General features: G+C 41.9%; 1 protein-coding gene across 1 annotated transcript; it reads left to right on the top strand.

The window, feature by feature from the left end:
* Positions 1–9088: 9088 nt before the first annotated feature.
* Positions 9089–10721, top strand: LOC102700590 (AT-hook motif nuclear-localized protein 26). The gene has a single exon (XM_006647176.3). The coding sequence runs from the start codon at positions 9431–9433 to the stop codon at positions 10400–10402; it is 972 nt and encodes a 323-aa protein (XP_006647239.2). The 5' UTR covers positions 9089–9430; the 3' UTR covers positions 10403–10721.
* The last annotated feature ends 8639 nt before the right edge of the window (positions 10722–19360 follow it).

Raw genomic sequence — 19360 nt, 5'->3', positions numbered from 1 at the left:
AGTTTAACATCTCTGGTCCGATGGACACAGTGTGTGAAGGCCTGATAGACCGTAGGGTGCCTGCCGAGATGCGGGGTCTGTATACCTGATGGACCGTGGGCTGGTGGTAGCCCGGATACGGTAAAGAGCCGTTGAAGGGCTGAGGGACACCAATTTGTGAAGGGAGAGATTGTTGAATAGTCCCACATTGGTTGTGGAGGGGCAAAGGACCTAGGATATAAGTGGAGGAGTCTCTCACCTCATTGGCTACCTTTTGAGGTAGGAAAGACCCTTTACGATCCTATAATAAGGTTACCTGTCACGGGTCATATTTATGGACCGTTACGGATGATCTGTAACGGGATAAAACCACAAATCGTTACGGATGAGAATGTATTGGTAACGGGTGTTGTAGGACGAACCATTATGGATAACAAACCTTATCTGTAATGGGTCTGAATTATGGACGGTTACGAATAAGAACATATCGGTAACGAGTATCATAGGACGAACCGTTATAGATAACTATCTATAACCGGTCATAATTATGGCCCGTTATGGAAACTAACCATATCCGTAACGGTCGGTGGTTACGACCTGTTACGGATAAGAAAATACCCATTTAAAAAATTGTTTTTAAAATTGTTCCGGATGGAGATATGCCTAATAGAAAAGTTGGAGATTTTGATAAGATCTACAACTTTGTAATTGACATTTTTTTCATTTGAGATTGTTTATATGCTCAAATATGTGTTACAGAGCATTAGATCTATTTTGAAAAACTAAGCTTTGAATTTAGAAAACAATGTCGAATAGATATGTGCTCTATAGAGAAAGCATAGATCTCAGATAGGTCTACAACTTCGTAATAACTTTTTTCATTTGACATTGTTTACATGTCTAGATTTGAATTTCTCATTGATTGGAAATATTTGAAATACATGATATTTTCAAATTTTTCAAATGACATTGGATGAAGATATGCTCTATATCAAAGTTGTAGATATTGAGTTTATCTACAACTTATAATTGACTATATTTTCATTTAAAATTTTTTTGTTGGCCAAATATACCTTATAATTATTTGAATATATTTGAAAACAAATAGTTAAAATTTTTAAATGACCTCGTATGAAGAAGATTCCTATATGAAAGCTGTAGATCTCATCGAGAACTCCACCTTTATAGGTGAGAACTTAATTTAAGATCATATAGAGATTGAAATATGCATTATATGATTTAAAAATTAATAGTCAAAAGAATAAAATGGAAGAAGCAATAAAAAAATGCTTCGTACCTGAGATGGTTAGAGCGTGTGTTTATAGAGGTGGAGGTCTTGAGTTTGAATTTTGAACTTGCACATATATATGATGAATATGAATATAGATGGTGCTGATGGTTCCAAGCGTGCTAGACAGTCTAATAAAATTAGAACTATTCTTTTTTGTATTTCGAGTGTATTTCCGTAACGGTTCATAATTATAACCCGTTATTCTTTTTTGTATTTCGGGTGTATTTTCGTAACGGTTCGTCATTATAACCCGTTACAGATATATCATTTCCGTAACAGTTCGTAATCATGACCCGTTACGGATATATCATTTTCGTCACGGGGGTTTACCCGTTACCGATGATTTTTTCATATAAGTAACTCTTTGTCTGTAACAGAACCAATACCCGTTACCGATAAGAGTATTGACCTGTGACGGATAAGGTGTTCTCTACTATTGAATTTTTAATAAATGATTGATAGGATAAGTGATAGTGCCATACATGCGTATATCTTGAAATAAAATTTAAATTGTAGAAATACTTGCATCAAGAATGGAGAATATATCACTTCCTAATTATTGAGATTCTCCTCTCCCTATGTCTCCCTCTGTATATATGATTATATGTGTGCATCTGTCTTGGGAAAGAATTAACACGCATATGTTACCAGGTCAATCTACTGTATTAATAAAGTAACAAAAAAGTGCCACCGTGCACTATAAGGTAGATTACGACAGGTAACATTTAATATACGTTATGAAAACAGAAAATTGTATCACGTTTCAAAATCTGTGGCATTCGCTTGACCAAAATTCATTCAGTGCCTATCATGACGAATATCAAACATATAAGTTTGATCAAGTTAGGTCACATTTTGAAATTATGTTTTATATAGAAGGACAAAAATATAGGATTTTTGAAGTTTAAAGTATTTTCTAGAATATTTACAAGGAATTAAAGGATTACTGAAAAATAAAATAAAATGACAAAGGCAGACAAGTGGGTCTTGAGAATTAGACTTAGGATTTCTTGAGCTTAAGATTTATTGGGCCGAGGTTGTAATGGGTCGAGGGAGGAAGGTTGAACCCTTGGCTTGAGGAATGACAGATGAAAGTCGTCGAGGCTTTGGTCCAACAGGCTGACGCACAGGCCTAGTCCTCAGGTGGGCCCGATGTAAGGTGGCTTGTCATGCTAACATGTGAGAGGGCTAACAATGACTGACGTGGCTGTTGCATGGCATCCATGTAGCCACTACCGGAGGGGTTGACCCGATGCCCTATCAATGGCGTCGGTGAACGGTGTCTCGCCAGAGGGAGTGGAGGGTGGCGCGAGGGAGAGAAGGACACTACGAGCATGGTGGTTAGCTCGAGTGTGGTCTGGAGATTGGGAGAATGCTAGCAGCATACGACGACAAAGCGAGGGTCTCATAGTGTTGTTAGGGGCTTTGTGTCACGTCGGTAACCAATTTACTGGTTGGTTATTTTAGAAGTTGGGGCGGTTCAAATTAGAGGCTCCGACGAATTAGAGAGGAAGGACAAAGTGTGGGAACCAGAGCTCACTAGCATGAAGGGGAAAGAGACCTGCGTTATGGCTTGGTTGTGAGCTCAAGCTTGCTTGAAGTCAGGAGAAATTGACATGGATATTTATAGATAGACTATAGTAGATGACAACCAGGGCCAGAGGATGATGAAGAATGTGGTGGCGCGGAGCTTTGAGGTGATGCAATGGTGGTGTTGCTTGTAGGGCGATAAAGCAGTAGGGCTGCAACACAATGCTTGGCTAGGGTGAAACCACAATGGCAGGTGACGGTGCGACGCTGTAGGGCACGGAGGGAGCTAGGGCGGGGCAAGTTGGTAGACAGGCAAATAATGAGGTGCAATGGCACTATCAGCAGACCCAAGAGAGAGAGTCAAAGGAAGGAGATGGCTATAACGAGTGGGCCTCACACATGTGTGCATGTCGTGTGGCCTCTCCAGTCGGTTGGGAAGGGTTGCGAGCCGCAATATGATAGGCTGTTGGGCGGACTATTTTGGAGTTTGAATTTAAAATTTGAACACTGGATTTGAATTTGATATTTGGAAACTTTTGGAGAAGTATTTGAACGATTTTTTAGGCTAGTTGACAATATTTTTGAAGGAATTTCAAATAAAATTCGAATAACAATATTTGAATTTGAACAATAATTTTGGAGGAGGTCCCTGGGTTTTCCTGGGAAGGAACTCGAGATGTTGGCACTTATGTTCTTAGTTTAAAAAAAACAGACTTTTTAGACATATGATTTTTTAGTAAAATAATTTTTGATGGTCTGATAAATAGGAACGTCACATTAATTTAGCAAATATATGTGCCAAACCACCTCCCCCTCACCCGCAGAGAGGGACAAGTGTACCGTAGTACAACAGATAATAACAGTTAATAGGATGCATGCATATTAACTCGATGGATCTATATATTATCTATGATCAACTACTCTGTGATGTGCAAACAAGGTAGCTTAGGGATGAAACAGGCAAAGGCACGAGGGAAAAAATAACATGGATGCATTTGATTATATATCTGGTTAGGAACTTAGGATGATGCACTGGTGGATGATGGGCACAACGCTCGAGGATATAACAAGTACTACCAATATAAACTGGGTAATATCTCACACTTGTAGACAAAAGGCAAACATCAGGACATGATTTTTTTACTTCTATACGTCCACATGTATGAACCCACTCTTATATATGATGTCTTAGATAGGAAATTTACAAATTGTTCTGCTTTGGTGACCTGGTCGGCTAGTTTTAAATTAATACATAGACACAGCGATCAGGATACCATCACATTTCTTGCAAAAAGGGGATCATAGTAATCACCTGAAGTTCACTATATCTTGCATTTCCCAAGATCACACTCATATATTTTATGACTAGCGACTTCATCATTGATGATTAGCTATTTAACCAATAAACATGTACTTGCGTCTCAACCGTGAAAATAGAGTATTAAGTGGAATCAACAATTTATATATACGAGTGTCTCGGTAACACTTGGTATTTCTTTTTAGTCCGTCTTACCTCCATGGAGATAAGAGCTTCAAGCAAATCTCAATATTATTGGTTATTACTGTTATTTTATAATAAAAGCTATTTGCCTGTCTCAATATATTAGTAAGAGAAGAGCACAAAAGGAGTACCAGCACGCATGATGCTCTTCCAAACTTCATCATTCATGGAGGAAATTAAGGGCAAACTATTTAGCAACATTTAACCTATTGTTATTGTGTTTGTATCTTAAACTTTTAAACTTGTAATACTTCAGAGCGAAACAAATATGATTCAAGTATCTGGTTTTTTCACCATTTCTAGTTAATAGATTGGAAAGGATTGATTTTGACATCTGGAAATTTGCGTTTTCATATGAAATCAAAATTTTGAGATAAAATATCATGAAAGTTTTAAAATATGTTTTATAAAATGGTAGATAATTAAGATTATTTTTGTATAGATATGTTTTTGCAAATCATATTTAAATTATAAAGCATAGTAGTATATGGTATATATTATGTTAATGTTCACCATGCATATTTAAAACAGTGCTTTCCTTATTATGAAATATTAACTGTAATTGGGTAATACAACTATCAACTGTTAGATCAAGGTCTATTTAACGATCCATAAATAAATGGGAGTACACTAATTTTTTTTGTCGCAACATATGTATTAATATCTAGCAGTCACATAAAGTATATATATATATACATCCCATTCGTGAGTGTTGTGTGTATTATTCTTTCATTTGTAGCTTAATGTAAATATCTTTCTCTTTAATTTCATAATAAATGTACAGTAGGGTCTTGGGGGCTCTTGGCACAATATAATCTGGCACAACGCTTTAACGGAAGCACGTGCATGTATCCGCTTGTTTGTACTATGTAGGAATCCAAGAATGTAGTATCATGTGTTTCACCATTTCTACGATCGAGTATCATCACATATTTAATAAATTGGCTACATGAAAACCATTTCTTCAAGCTCGTCTATCCCCGTTCGGCGAGATACATGCCTTTGAAGTCCTAAAATTACAACGTTAATCTTATAATATATAATATACAATTATATTATTAAGAGAATGTACGCTTAAAGAAGTTGCCACATTAATTTGCTCCATCAAGTCCTAAAATTACAAACGTTAATCTTAGTGAAAAAAAATACATATATACTATTTATGCCATTGGTTATAGTGGGTCTATATTATGACCATATATAGAAATAATCTAAAACTATACATCATTTTGTATTTTTGTTGAATTCGTTGATTTGCTTGAAACAAATGGTGGCATGCATGCATGCATGCTTCAAAAGGTAAAATAGGACAAAACCATGTCTTGAGGAAAACTTTTTTGGACAGTGTGCAGAGATGTGTAACTTTTGCTTCCAACCTAGTAATAATTAAACTGTTTGTTTAGGTGTTTTAAAAGGTGTGAAGGTAATGTTTGGAATACATGAATTTTGTGGGAAATTTTGCAACAGAATGGCATTAGAAATTAGCATAAGAGTCATGTATATACTGTCACGTTAGCACTTAAGAAACTATAAACGTGCATATAAGTCTAGTAGATATTTTTTTTAAAAGAAAGATTGAGCGCAAATCGTTGCGTACTTAATTGTGTCATCTCTCTCTCTCTATTTCATGTATGGTCGTTTAGCTAGTAACATTAATTTGTATGAATGTACAATGATATTAGTTACTTTACACAGCAGTGCTAATATGTACTCCCTATCAATTTTTGGTTGGTACAAATGATTTTTGCTCCTCCAGGTACGAGTTAGTTGATCGTTATAAGATTCCATATCATGCAAAAATTGCTGGTGGCAGCTGGCTAATTGGTGGCATGTTGCTGTCATAATGTCATATGCTATCTCAACTAATTAACTAGGGATCTTCTTGCGCCATGTGTGCATATTGATCGGAATGCTTCAAAACATTGATGAGTTCAATCAACATGCATGTTTCTCGTGCACTTATAAGGCCGCGTTCAGCCAGGGCTTTGTTATCTAAGCCCCTCGTTTCCCGCGCGCACTCTTTCCGAACGGCCAAATGGTGTACATTTTGTAAAAAAAAATCTATAGAAAAATTATTTTAAAATCATATTAATATATTTTATATTTTTAAAATAATTAATAATTAATTAATCATGTATTAATCTATTACTACGTTTTCCGTACCGGATAACTAACCCACCCCCACCAACTACCGAACGCAGCCTAACTCAAAAAATTAAAAAAGGTACTCAGTAACACAAATAGAAGCATGTATAGGTTGGAGCATATAACATGTTCAGAATTTCAGTGACATACGTAGCAAGTTCCGTGTGGGCGCCATATATAACACCCAAAATCTTGAGCAATCAAGTGGGATCATGATGTTATTTTTGAAGCACAACATAAAGAGGGAGCATGGTTGCAAAGAAAACATGAAAAATAAATTTTCTGTTACATGGATATTCTGTGTTTCTAGCCAAATTCTTGTTTCGATCTCAGCCAAATCCCTACCCAACGAAGTGTGCACATCCACGATATTTTTTTCTAGGTCCATCACTGCTGGTAGATAATAATTTTTTTCACTGGATCGAGTGATCGCTAGAGTATTCCCGTCATGAATGAATTAATACTACCCGATCGACTTCTCCCGTTTTCTTTGAATTGGTAGACTAGTCATAATATTCGTCTGTGAAGAAACTCAAGAGCTATAGCCACACATACCTGGTCATCTCCGTGACCGTGTTACATAGGTACACCTGGTGCAAGTCAATAAGTCATCACAGTCAAGAGCTTAGAAGATATATACACCGCTATCACACTCGATTCACGGATAAAATGAAGAGGTTAAGGGAGGCTAGCTTACCTTTCGTACCGTAAGAGTCATCTCAGCACGGACATATTCTAATCTGACACATAAATTGTCGAGCCTGGGGATAGAGACGTTGGGGGACGACTCGCGTTAATTAACTAGCAATTAATTAGCAGCTAGGCCCTACCTAAGCTACGCACTAACCACGGGATTAAGAAAAGCAAACCAGTCTGGTCGGCATAAGTGTATATATTAACCGGCTTGGGCTTCCTTTCAGCCCCGGCCAATCAGACAGCGATACGGCGGCCAATGGCAAGTGAGGCTTTGGCGATGGATGAGTAGTAGTGTAGTGGGAGGCCACACCGATGGCCGCAAGGTTGGAGCCAGGGAGACGTACGATGCGCAAAGGCCAGCAAGAGAGCTGAGCTCCATGATTAATTAGTTAGGGTTAGACTCCCCAGAACCAGCCTGTCTCGGAGGCTAGTTTAAGTCTTCTGCCTGTTGGGTGGCTGGACCAGGCAGGCCCTGCATACCCGGCACGACAAATTAAGCTCCCAGGCAACAACTCCTCCAGATTTCTGCTCTGGATGCCCACAAGAAGTTTAAGCATCATAGCATCCTTGCCGGATACTGGTCTGGCTCGATTCTAAAATAGAAGTTAAGTATTTATAGGATTTAAATTTTACATTACAGCATCCGTGATTCTACGACCAATCAGAAGCTCGGGAAAAGAATCTGAACCATTTAAAATTTATGAATTAATCATTAAATTATTACTTATATTTTATAACTGAACAGAAAAATACTAGCTGGTAGCACTGTGTCGATTGATGGATGGATGCATCACTATATATAACCTTTCTTCCTAAGGGACCAGCAACCTGCATGCATGCACGCCAGTTCTTCCTGGAATATCCCTGCCAAAGCTTGAGCTGCTTGTCACTTTCATGCTGGCCTGCTTCTGCTATGATTAGTACCAAGTGATTTTTGGTTATACCCACACACCCCATATAGTACATGCAGGCGTTGTAAGGATGAAGGAAGCACAATCATGTCGTTAGGCCTTGTCACTTTCATCCATCCTGTTCAAGACTATTATTCTAGCTGGAAGGTTTAATCATGCATATATATCCAATTAGGATGAAATAGCAAGGAAACTAGGGATCCCCTGCTAGGAAAATTATGAGAGATTATTATTGCAGTATCTGAAGGTGGACTTAGACCTAATTAATTTCCTCATGCCCGTCGTGCGTCGACCTTTATACACAATCACTTCGTTGAATTCTGATGCTTCTAGTCCTATTAGAAATGCACATGAACTGATGCACTCCTTACTTATCACTGTGAACATATATATATATATATGTACTTGTGCTACTTAATCGTCACTGACACGACGGATATATACTATATAGCAGCTGTGATTACCGAAGAGGACGACCAACAGATGGAAACATTGCAGGTCACATCGTGCCGAACACAGAGATCGAGTCAAACACAGCATATATCTCTGAATGAACCACACACAACTTGAGATGTGATATTTGAGAACAAGACGGGTCAAGTACACTCGAGAATAGGATTACACATGCATGTTGTGACACACACAAAAAACTTCATACATGTGATGATTGGGAACAACTTTTGTCCACACAAAACAGATTTGGTGGGGAGCGCACAAATCCAAGAGGGAGAGAGAGGGAGGGAGATGCGCCAGGAAGGGCTGGATGAAAAGGAGTAGCTCGCTAGCTAGTCTAGTTAGATGCCCTAGAATCAAGCAGCTGAGAAGTTGGTGGTTGACGTGAGAAGTGCCGGCCTTTGCTTTGTTCGATCGGCGTCTCTTTCCCCGCATTTTCTGAGTCTGGTGAGGGGTAGTAGCGGTGGTGGTGGTGGTGGCGTCCCTCTCCTCCCCCCCTCCCACCTATCATTATTCTAATCAAGCGGCAAAGTGGAGAAAAGAAGAAGCTAGCCAGCCCAGGCAGCAAGGCGCCGTCTTTCTTTCCATCTTTTCCCTCTCGCATCACACCAGTAGTAGCACACAAGCTAAGCTTGCAGCAGCATGCATCCTCCTTAGCTACCTCTCTTTCCACCCTTCCCCTTCGGCTCCATCCCCATCTCCTCTTCCCTTTGCTTTCCTCGCCACTGTTCCATCTCGTAGGTTTCGCGTCTCGTCTCTCTTCACCACTTGAGAGATTTGTTACTAGATAAGATAGATGCCCAATAAAAAAGATCTTGAGGAAAAAGAAAGCAAGTGTGTGTCTGTGTGTGCGTGAGAGAGAGAGAGAGGGGAAGAAGAAGAGCAAGAGGTGTAACGATAACCTAGCTCGCTAGCTTTGCGAGGATGGATCCGGTCACGGCATCAATACACGGTCACCATCTTCCTCCACCGTTCAACACCCGCGACTTCCATCACCATCTCCAGCAACAGCAGCAGCAGCAGCAGCAGCACCAGCTGCACCTCAAGACCGAGGACGACCAGGGCGGCGGCACCCCGGGTGGGGTCTTCGGCGGCCGCGGCACCAAGCGCGACCACGACGACGACGACAGCAGTGGCAACGGCCATGGAAGCGGCGGTGATGGCGGTGACCTCGCGCTGGTTCCCCCCTCAGGCGGCGGACCGGACGGCGGCGGGGGCGACTCCGCCACGCGCCGCCCGAGGGGACGGCCGGCGGGGTCCAAGAACAAGCCGAAACCACCGATCATCATCACCAGGGACAGCGCCAACACGCTCCGGACGCACGTCATGGAGGTTGCCGGCGGGTGCGACATCTCCGAGAGCATCACGACGTTCGCGCGCCGCCGGCAGCGAGGGGTTTGCGTGCTGAGCGGCGCAGGCACCGTTACCAACGTCACCCTGCGGCAGCCCGCTTCGCAGGGAGCGGTCGTCGCGCTCCACGGCCGGTTCGAGATACTCTCCCTCTCCGGCTCCTTCCTCCCGCCTCCCGCCCCGCCGGAGGCGACGGGGCTCACCGTCTACCTGGCTGGAGGCCAGGGGCAGGTCGTGGGCGGCAGCGTCGTCGGTGCGCTGACCGCGGCAGGGCCGGTGGTGATAATGGCGGCCTCTTTCGCGAACGCGGTGTACGAGCGGCTGCCGTTGGAGGACGATGAGCTGCTCGCGGCACAAGGGCAAGCCGACAGCGCCGGGTTGCTGGCCGCGGGGCAGCAAGCGGCGCAACTCGCCGGCGCCGGGGCCGTAGATCCAAGCCTCTTCCAAGGGCTACCACCCAACCTACTGGGAAACGTGCAGCTGCCGCCGGAAGCCGCGTACGGATGGAACCCGGGCGCCGCCGGTGGCCGCCCGGCGCCGTTCTGAGGAGATCGAGGCCGCAACGCAGCATAGAAAGGTTAAGTGCTTTAGCTTTCTTCACTTGGGAGTTGGAGACTCTTAATTTCTTGGGAGGATTTCCGTGGGAATTATGCATGTGATTTCAGGTATCATTAATCGTTATGTCCGCGTCGGGATTAATTGTTTCGTGCTATGTAGCTCTCTCTAGATCTGTCTCTCTGTCGTTTGTTTTGGTTATTTCTTATGTCTTCCCTCTTAACTAATCTCGCTGTTGACTCGAGAAGCTTGTACCTCATAATGATCTTTTCTTTCAGCTCTGTAGCTTAATTAATTATATTCGTTTCGAACAAGTTAATTGTTTGTAGCTTTGGCCGTTAAAGAAAACTGCCACATTGTTCCCTTGATCGACAGATCGATGAACAATGGAGTGAGAGAAACAAAGGAAGGAAGGAGAGGGGGACAGGATAAAATGATGAGAGAAGGGGAACATATGGAAAGATGCGTGTACTTTTACCCGGCCCTGCCTGCAGAGCAAATTTATCTTACTTCCAAGCCTTGGAAGTGAAGGTTTGATCGGTACGAGAAGTGCCTGTGCCCTCCAGACACTATCACCACGGCCACCAGCCAGCCACCACCATCATCATCGCATGCTCCATCCAATTCCTGCCATTTCTTCCTCCCACACTCCCATGGACACTGACTACGAGAATAACTGAAACACTGACCAATTGCTACAATTATGTTCTACAGTACAGGCCGAGTCTCCTAGTAGCAGCATTATTATCACACGTACATTATGCTTCTTCTATTTCTTTATACCATCGCTAGCTGCTATTCTCTGCTATCTCGCTGCTTCACTGTATTCATTCACACGCTACAACGCTGCCACTGAAATAATTAATCACCGCCGAGTCAAATGGTGATGGCAATCAGGGCCATGCCCAATAACTAGCCCATGCGTGAGAGCTGAGCTAGACTGGAACAAATATTTTATCTCTGCTCTCTTGATTGTGGGTCTCCTGGTTGGGGTAGCTATGAACGAGAGATGTGCAGCACGTTGCAGAGAGAGAGAGAGAGAGAGAGAGAGAGAGAGAGGGGTCATGGAGCGGTACTGCTACTTGCTATCTAGTCGTACCTTTCCGAGGCAATGCAAACTGCCAGATCTTAATGCCTCTGCAACACCAACAAAGAAGTACACGAGGTGTTAGATCTGGCCCTATTTGATGCCATATCTCATGTTGTTCGCCTGCTGCATCTGGTCAATACATAACATGAAGACTGTTGGGTATTCCTGTTTCATGCCTTCTCTCTCACTGCAATTTCCTGGTTGAAGCATGACTAGCCGTTGAGTATTTCAATTAATTTCGACCGCTAGTTTAATTGACGAGCTGTGTACACTTTAGATTTCATTTCTTGATAAAGAATGCTCTTTTCACTATTCATTCCTCCGGTGCTTTTCTATTGTATGACATTAGTTTCTATTTGTTTTATTTCCAAAAAAAATATTTGCATGCATGGTTTCTGTACTTGCAAGAATATTTTTCTTACTGATAAGGTCAAACGTATGGAAAATCTGATCTTTTAGGGTGTTCTAGCTTACCGCGTAGCGTAAACATGAGTATTATGAGCCATCCGACTGATCTAGGGAAAATTAGTCATGCCTGCATTCCGTCTAGTATGATTTGGAGATTCATAGCAATCATCTTTGCTAATAAATTACTATTGACATAGACTTAATTCACATCCAATTATATTAATGTACTGTTAAATGTTGATTTCTTAAACTTAAAATATTATTTTCTCAGCAAATGCCACTACTATGTAATCCCTAATAGGTTATGGCATAAATATGTACCAGTTTGTGTAAAACATTGGAAAACATAGAAATGACACCTCTGAGGGTACATAGGTGCCAACTCTTTTCCAAACACTATAGGTGACGGTGTAAAATACCACCAACACCTATATATGTGTTTCAGCTGACCAGTGGGCGCAATATAGGAGCTGGATTTTTTAGGAATGTGAGATAATCGACCTATATATGAGGGATTCCTAACCGGTAGCAAGGGGGTTGGTGTGGTAGTGTGGAATAGTTTGCAGTAAATGCTCTTTTTAGGAAAAAAAACTCATTGATATTTAAAAAGTCTACTTAGATGCAAATAAGCCAATAATTAAACAACGAACTCATAAATTTAAGTAACCCAATTGCAAGAGTGGAGCTCTCCAACCAAGGAATATCTGGCATGAGCCAAGTAGAATATGCATAAAAGAGTCAAATGCTTCTTCCAAAGTAGAACTAAATATATACAAATACTTTAAAGTTTATATGTATACATGAAGAAAAATGTATGCAACATTTTTTGTCACAAAACTGATCGAAATGCCATGTAGAGAGTACTAATGTTCACAATAATGTTGCAAAATCATAACAGGCATTAAATTTACCCTCTTTTAAGGATAGTGTGTAAGTTAATATACATTTACTTACTTACAAATAAGTCTTTAGTAGCCCTAGAATATCACAGGATAATCTAAATTACTCCCTTCATCAACCCCTTAAAAGTGCAATTCCATAGTGTTCGTGATAAATTGGTATTGTTGAGAAATGACGTAGATGTGTCTCATTAAATGAGGGGTGGGTGTGAGTATGAGAGTGGTGAGGGCAAGATAGAAACAAATTTAAATGGGGGACTCTAGAATTGCTGATTTTAAGGGAATATTTTGAATCTTAGAAACCTATTCTTTTAGGAACAGCGAGGTACCATTTGGATATTTCAATGCACACCACTAGGTAAAAAATGTGCAAATATATTTTTTAAGTCAACGGTGGTTAGCCTCATTGCTTCTCTATAGGTGGACCTAGAAACATTTTAGAGACGGGATGAGAACCACTACTACAAGAATGTGGATTGCCCATATCCTCTAGGCGGTTGTCCAAGGCAATGCTGAGAGATCTGGGTCCACCCACCAGTGTTGCCAAGTAGTATTTAGCCATATAACCTTTTCCCATAACTAATTAAATATTCTAATATTGTGGTATGCTATCTAATGATGCCAAAATTTACTATTAAACTAATTTGATCTCATTTTCGATGGAAAATGTAAGCTTAAACTAGTTTTATTATATTCCTTTCACTCTTCTTATAAAAAGATTTGTTCAAACTTATGATCAAACTTTATTTTTAAATATTTTGAGGATATAAACCATTGCTTCCTCCCCTATACGCACTAATCTGTTGACATCCCCAACCCTCCACATGCAAATTTCTAGTGATCTAACACTGATTGACAACGGAGTTGTATATAAATTGATCATATTATCCATTTTATGGATCTAACAATAGAGAAACAACTTGTGGGAATAGAGTTTCTCTAGTACTTTCGAGGGATATTCCCAATTACTCCCCCCATCCCAAAATAAGTGCCTATTTTTGTCAATTTCAAACAAACTAGTACTCATGCAAAATGAAATATATGCCCTCATCACTTACCCTTCTCGTAATAAAAAGATGTGCAACAATTGTGCATTCCTCTATTTAATCCATTTTCTTTCGTAGGTTGTTAGTCTTAAAGTAGTCACTTATTTTGGGATGAGAAAGTAACAGTACAAACAATTAATTAAGCTATGTTGACAAGATCTCAATTACTTTTGAGGAATTGCATATTCTATTAAAATGGAGAAAATACAATTACCTCTCTAAACCTATTTGATATTCGTTCTTTATATTATTTTTTTCGAATCCAAAGAATGAATGCACTCATTTAACTATGTTGGCGCATTTTTCTATTCCATTTCTTAACGTCAAACATATTTTATGCTATGTATTCAAGCAAGTAGTGGAAACTTCTGTGTAAGTAATTTGCTAAGTAATAGCACAAATATATACTGTGTAGTATATTTGTCATATCACAGGAGGTATATTTTTCAATTGCATTGAAAAATTATAGGAGTAGTTGTTAGCTAGTCAGATGCGGTAACGACCGGACAGTTTATTGTTATCCACTCTTTCAAGTCTTAACGATAGCTTATTTTTGTGAATAATTCCTTCTGTAATCTCAATCACTGTTCTTAATATCCAACGGAAATATTCCATGTTGATAATTATTCAATCATGTTTCTGTGTGAAGTGGTATTGCAGCTAGCGTAGTACGTACAATACGTCGTCATAGCAGTATAGTATTGATTCAACTCTTGGCTTAATTAACACATGCACATATACTTGCAGGTGCAGATCTTAATTCCTGAACTTCTAAAATGGAATAAGTATCTTCACCCTCTGTTTATTTATCTTTAAAAAGAATCTTTCATGTGGTATTGAATAATTATTTCAACAGCAACTAAGTAAAGACAAAGACTTCATATAGCCATCCTCCGCTATCATCTAGTCTGCATGATCAGGAAGTAGTAGGCATATGTTCAAAGCCAGCCCAGGCCCAAACCAAAAGAAAAGGAAGGCCAAAGTTCAAGGTTGGCCCGAAGCATGTACATCAGAGTGTGTTTGGGAATGAAAACAAATCCTCAAACTTATTACCCTGACCTCTGTCCAAATATATGTCAGTGACTCAGGTTAGGGGTGAGCAATACGTCAGAGGTGAGACACTTAACTAGTGTAGCCACTGTGTATGTAGATTACTTGGGTTCAAACCTAAGTGTTGCTCACTTAACTAGTGTAGCCATTGTGTATGTAGCTTACTTGGGTTCAAACCTAAGTGATCGTAAAACTGGATGTCTCACCAGTGGTTGTGTGCATCCGCTGCATGTAAATACTAGATTTTATCCTATTTTCAGAAAAAAATCAGAGTGTGCCTCGTTTATAATCATTATACGAATAAAAACATACTATATATTTACTAAATTTGTAGTACCCCATGCTTTAATTATTTACTTCGCAAATAATTTTATGAGATACATGAAAATTTAAGTTTTCAACTGTTGGTTGGATGTGCATAGCTCTGTTGAGTTATGCGAAACAAGGTATGCATCTGTTGTGTGCTTGGAGTTGGGGATCAATTTGTGGTTGTCGGAATTATCTAGGTCATTGGATTTCCCATCTCGGTGCTTATAAATAGTGAGCACGTGAGAAAAAGTAAAGAACTGACAAAAGAGAGAGATCCACGTCGTACGATCGAGCTGAGCGGTCGTGCTTGCGCCACCGTCTCTCGCCCTCGATGGTTGTGCCCTTGTGCTAACCTTTGCCGTTGCCGTTGTCTCTCCTATGATCTGTGCTGCCAGCTGCTCTACCGGTTGCTGTATTTTGCTCCATATGCCGCATATTTAGGACGTCATTTGTGCTTATGTGTATAGGAGCTTAGGGACCTCATTGTATTGGCATATATGTTAAAATTTGGATTTTAGAGCTTAATTTTAAAGTTGAAATATTTTTGGGCTCTTCATCGTCTAAGTTTATTTTGTAAATAATTTCTGAGTAGATATCATTTGCTTTTATAACGATAAAAAACATATATACAAAAGTTTTATCCATAAATTATATTTTAAATGTTGACCCGTCGTTATACAATTTTTCTTATGCTCATTATAATTGAAACGACGAGGCTCTCATGCTGCTCTAGTTGGGAAACAGACCAACAGCAGAGAAGAAAAGAGGAAGGCGAAGGCCTGTTCGCAAAAGCCATGACAGACTGGCTAATCATTGCACGTAAAACAACGGAAAAAGCTATTAGCATATTAGTTAAGATTAGCTATTTTAAACTTAAAAATAAATTAATACGATTTTAAAGCAACTTTTATATAATTTGTTTATTAAATAATATATTATTTAGCAGTTCGAGAAACATGCACACGGAAAAAAAAAAAGAAAAATATGGCTCAGTAGTGCTATTTGCGAACAGGCCCACGGATGACTAGAGAGAGAGGGAAAAAAAGGAAGAAGGGGTAATCATAAAAATTGTCAAATTTGTGATCAATCTTAGATTCAAACAGTCCATAAATGTTTTTTTACTGAATATTATTGGGGATGTCCTGCAATTTAAATTCTATAAATAAAATATTATACATGTCTAAGAGGATTTAAGTCCATAAATAGAATATCTCTAAGAGGATTTAAGCCTATCTAAAAGGGGATCACTCTTTAAAAGATGCCTCCAGTTATGCATATATGGACTAATATTACGACATATAGACATGTTTCTTTGCTTCCAAATACCAGTGGCGGATGCATGATTTCAATGATGGGGGTATATACAGAGTTAAGAGAGTATGGAGTCTTGTCACGCCCAGAAATTTACACCAAATTTCTGAACAATAGCATGTATTAAATCTCGGTCCAGGCATCAGCCCGAGTACGCACTATGACAAACTAATACACAGTTCCATGACTTAAAAACAAATAAAAACAATTATCTATCGAAATGCAGCGGAAAAGGAAAACAAGACTAGACCAACTAATCTTCCGCTTCAGTTAGCGATGACGGCTCCACACCACAGGCACTCTCGATGGCGGACTGAACCTTACTTCAACCTTCGGAACAACCTTCTTCTGACACAGGCTCTGGCACTTGCTCTGGTGGGGAAAAAAGTAAGCAAGGCTGAGTACAAACCACCGTACTCAACAAGTAACACCCAAGAGAGGGAGAATAATGAATGCAATAGGGTATCAAGGATAGGCTAAGGTTAAATTGCACAAAGCTGCAGTAATTTAGCTAAACAGTGGATAAAATAGACTGAAATAAAAGTAAAGTAACAATTAAAATAATCATCCACTGTCCAACGTTACACCACGTTGCAACAGGCCCAAACCACTGTCGAACTTTACACCACGTAGCGACAGGGTCAACCCTCTGCCTAACGTTAAACCACGTTGCGACAGACCCAAACCACTGCCAACGTTACACCACGTTGCGCAGGGTCAAACCAGTTCCAAGATTAATAAAATTATTAAAGGGGTTCAACTAATCCCAGTGAATCTGTCAGTTCACCCAATAACCGCGGGCACGGCTATTCGAATAGTTTTACTCTGCAGAGGTGTACAACTTTACCCACAAGACATGGCTGCCAAGCATGTTACCATGCCCCAACGTATCACCACGATACCTTAGTACGGAAGCCATGATAAGACCTTTCACCTAGCCCTCCCTAGACAATCGCACCACACTTCAGGTTTCACCCCCTTCTTTACACCAAGTCGGGCAGTCCCCTCTTGTGCCTTGGTAGATCCGGAAGCAGCAGAGGCTTTCGTTACACCACGATTGCCCGTCCATACTCCATCACACCTACCCTTGCCTGGGTACGTCGAATAGGGACAAGCTAGATTACGAGTCTCACCGTTGCCCATTCTGGCTTGTGGTTAGTACGTGTAAGACCTTCAGGGTTTCCTGAGAACCGGTCCTTAATTGCCATGGGCACGACTCTCAAAACCATGCACCCACAGCCCACCATAAGCAATATTTTAGTTGTATTAATCCACCTCGGGAAATGAATAATGATTTCAACCATTAAAGGTCTATCAAAGTGTAACAGTAATTAAATAATAATGGGTGAGCTAGTTGAACTAAGCATGGCTAAGCATTGACTAACCCTAATTCTAGTCAAATTAACCCTGGGATGACAATAATAATGAGTGGGGATCAACGGATATAAAGGTAAATGCCCAATAGATAAATAAAGTAAATACATTTTGATACAATGCATGTTTGAATGTAAAAGCGGGGGATTTTATAAACATAGGTTCAATATGATCAAAGAAGGGTGCCACTTGCCTTGCTTAGACCCACGAGGAATTTCGGCGACGATTCGAGAACGAACGGCGCTGCGACGGGGTCAAAACCTACGACAAACAAGGCAAAACAAGAAAAACAGGCTAAAAAATTACTGAAACAGAGAAAGAAACTATTTTTAATGGATTCTTGGTATTTTTCTGGATTTAATGAAACTTGAATGGACCTAAACGGAGACTAGATGAATTACTTATGAATTTTAGAAGTTTTCTGGGTTTTTTAACTAAACAGAAAAGTCCTAAATCAATTATTGCGCAATTAATGGGGCTGCTGACGTCAGCGAGGAGAGAGGAGCTGACGGCTGACAGGTGGGGACCACCTGTCAGTGGGAGAGAGGGGAAGTGGGCGGCTGACACGCGGGCCCGGGGAGGAGAGAGAGGAGGCGGGCGCGGGGACGACTGACGGGTGGGGCCCACTCGTCAGCGAGAGGGGAACAGAGAGGAGGGGAGCGCGCGGGCTCGGGCGGACGGCGGCGACCGGCGGGAGCGGCTGGCGACGCGGCGGCGCACGGTGATAGCGGCGCGACGGCGACGGCGACGACCGGCGAGCGGCAACGGCGCGACGGCGACGACGGCCGGGGCGGCGACGCACGGGCGCAACCCGGCAGAACAGCGGCGACTGCGACCGGCGTGAGCGGCGGGCGACGCGGCACGCGCGGGCGCAAGCGACGGCGGCCAGACGTCGGTGACGCGGGGGCGACGATGACCACGGCGGCCGGCGGGAGGGGCGAGCTTCGCACTCGTCCGACGACGGCGCGCGACTCGGCGGTGGTCGGCCGGGGGGGAGAGAGAGGGGAGGAGGATGCGGGTGCTCACCGGCGGCGGCGAGAGCGTAGGCGGGTCGGCGAGACCGAGGCGGAGGTGGCGACGCGGGCGGAAGCGGGAGATCGGCGGTGGCGGCGGAGATCGACGGGCGGTGGGAGGGAAAGACGGTGACGGACGCCGGCAGTGGGGCTTGGCGACCGTGCGACGATAGTGACGAAGGGCGGAGGTGCGACGGCGACGCAAAAATGACGATTGCGACGAAGTGGGGAACGGCGGCGTGGAGACACGGCCGAGAGGGAGAGGGATCGGGGCGGCGCGGCGGTGAGTCAGCCAGCAGCGCGGTGGGCGGAGGAGCTCAGCGACGGCGTCGCGAGGGAGAGGGGGATGGGATGCGGCGTTCAGCCGGGGAGGCGGCGACGGTGCAGCAACGACGGCGTCGGCGACGACGTCGAGCGGCGACAAGCGGGCGGCTGTTGGGCCGGCTCAA

This window comes from Oryza brachyantha, chromosome 2 (assembly GCF_000231095.2).
Source record: "Oryza brachyantha chromosome 2, ObraRS2, whole genome shotgun sequence".
NCBI classification, from domain to species: domain Eukaryota; kingdom Viridiplantae; phylum Streptophyta; class Magnoliopsida; order Poales; family Poaceae; genus Oryza; species Oryza brachyantha.
Note: the sequence above shows the minus strand (reverse complement) of the source record. Positions and strands in the feature narration are given on the sequence as shown.

Coding starts and splice junctions, on each gene's coding strand:
- LOC102700590 (XM_006647176.3), top strand. CDS start 9,431: ATGGATCCGGTCACGGCATCAATACACGGTCACCATCTTCCTCCACCG.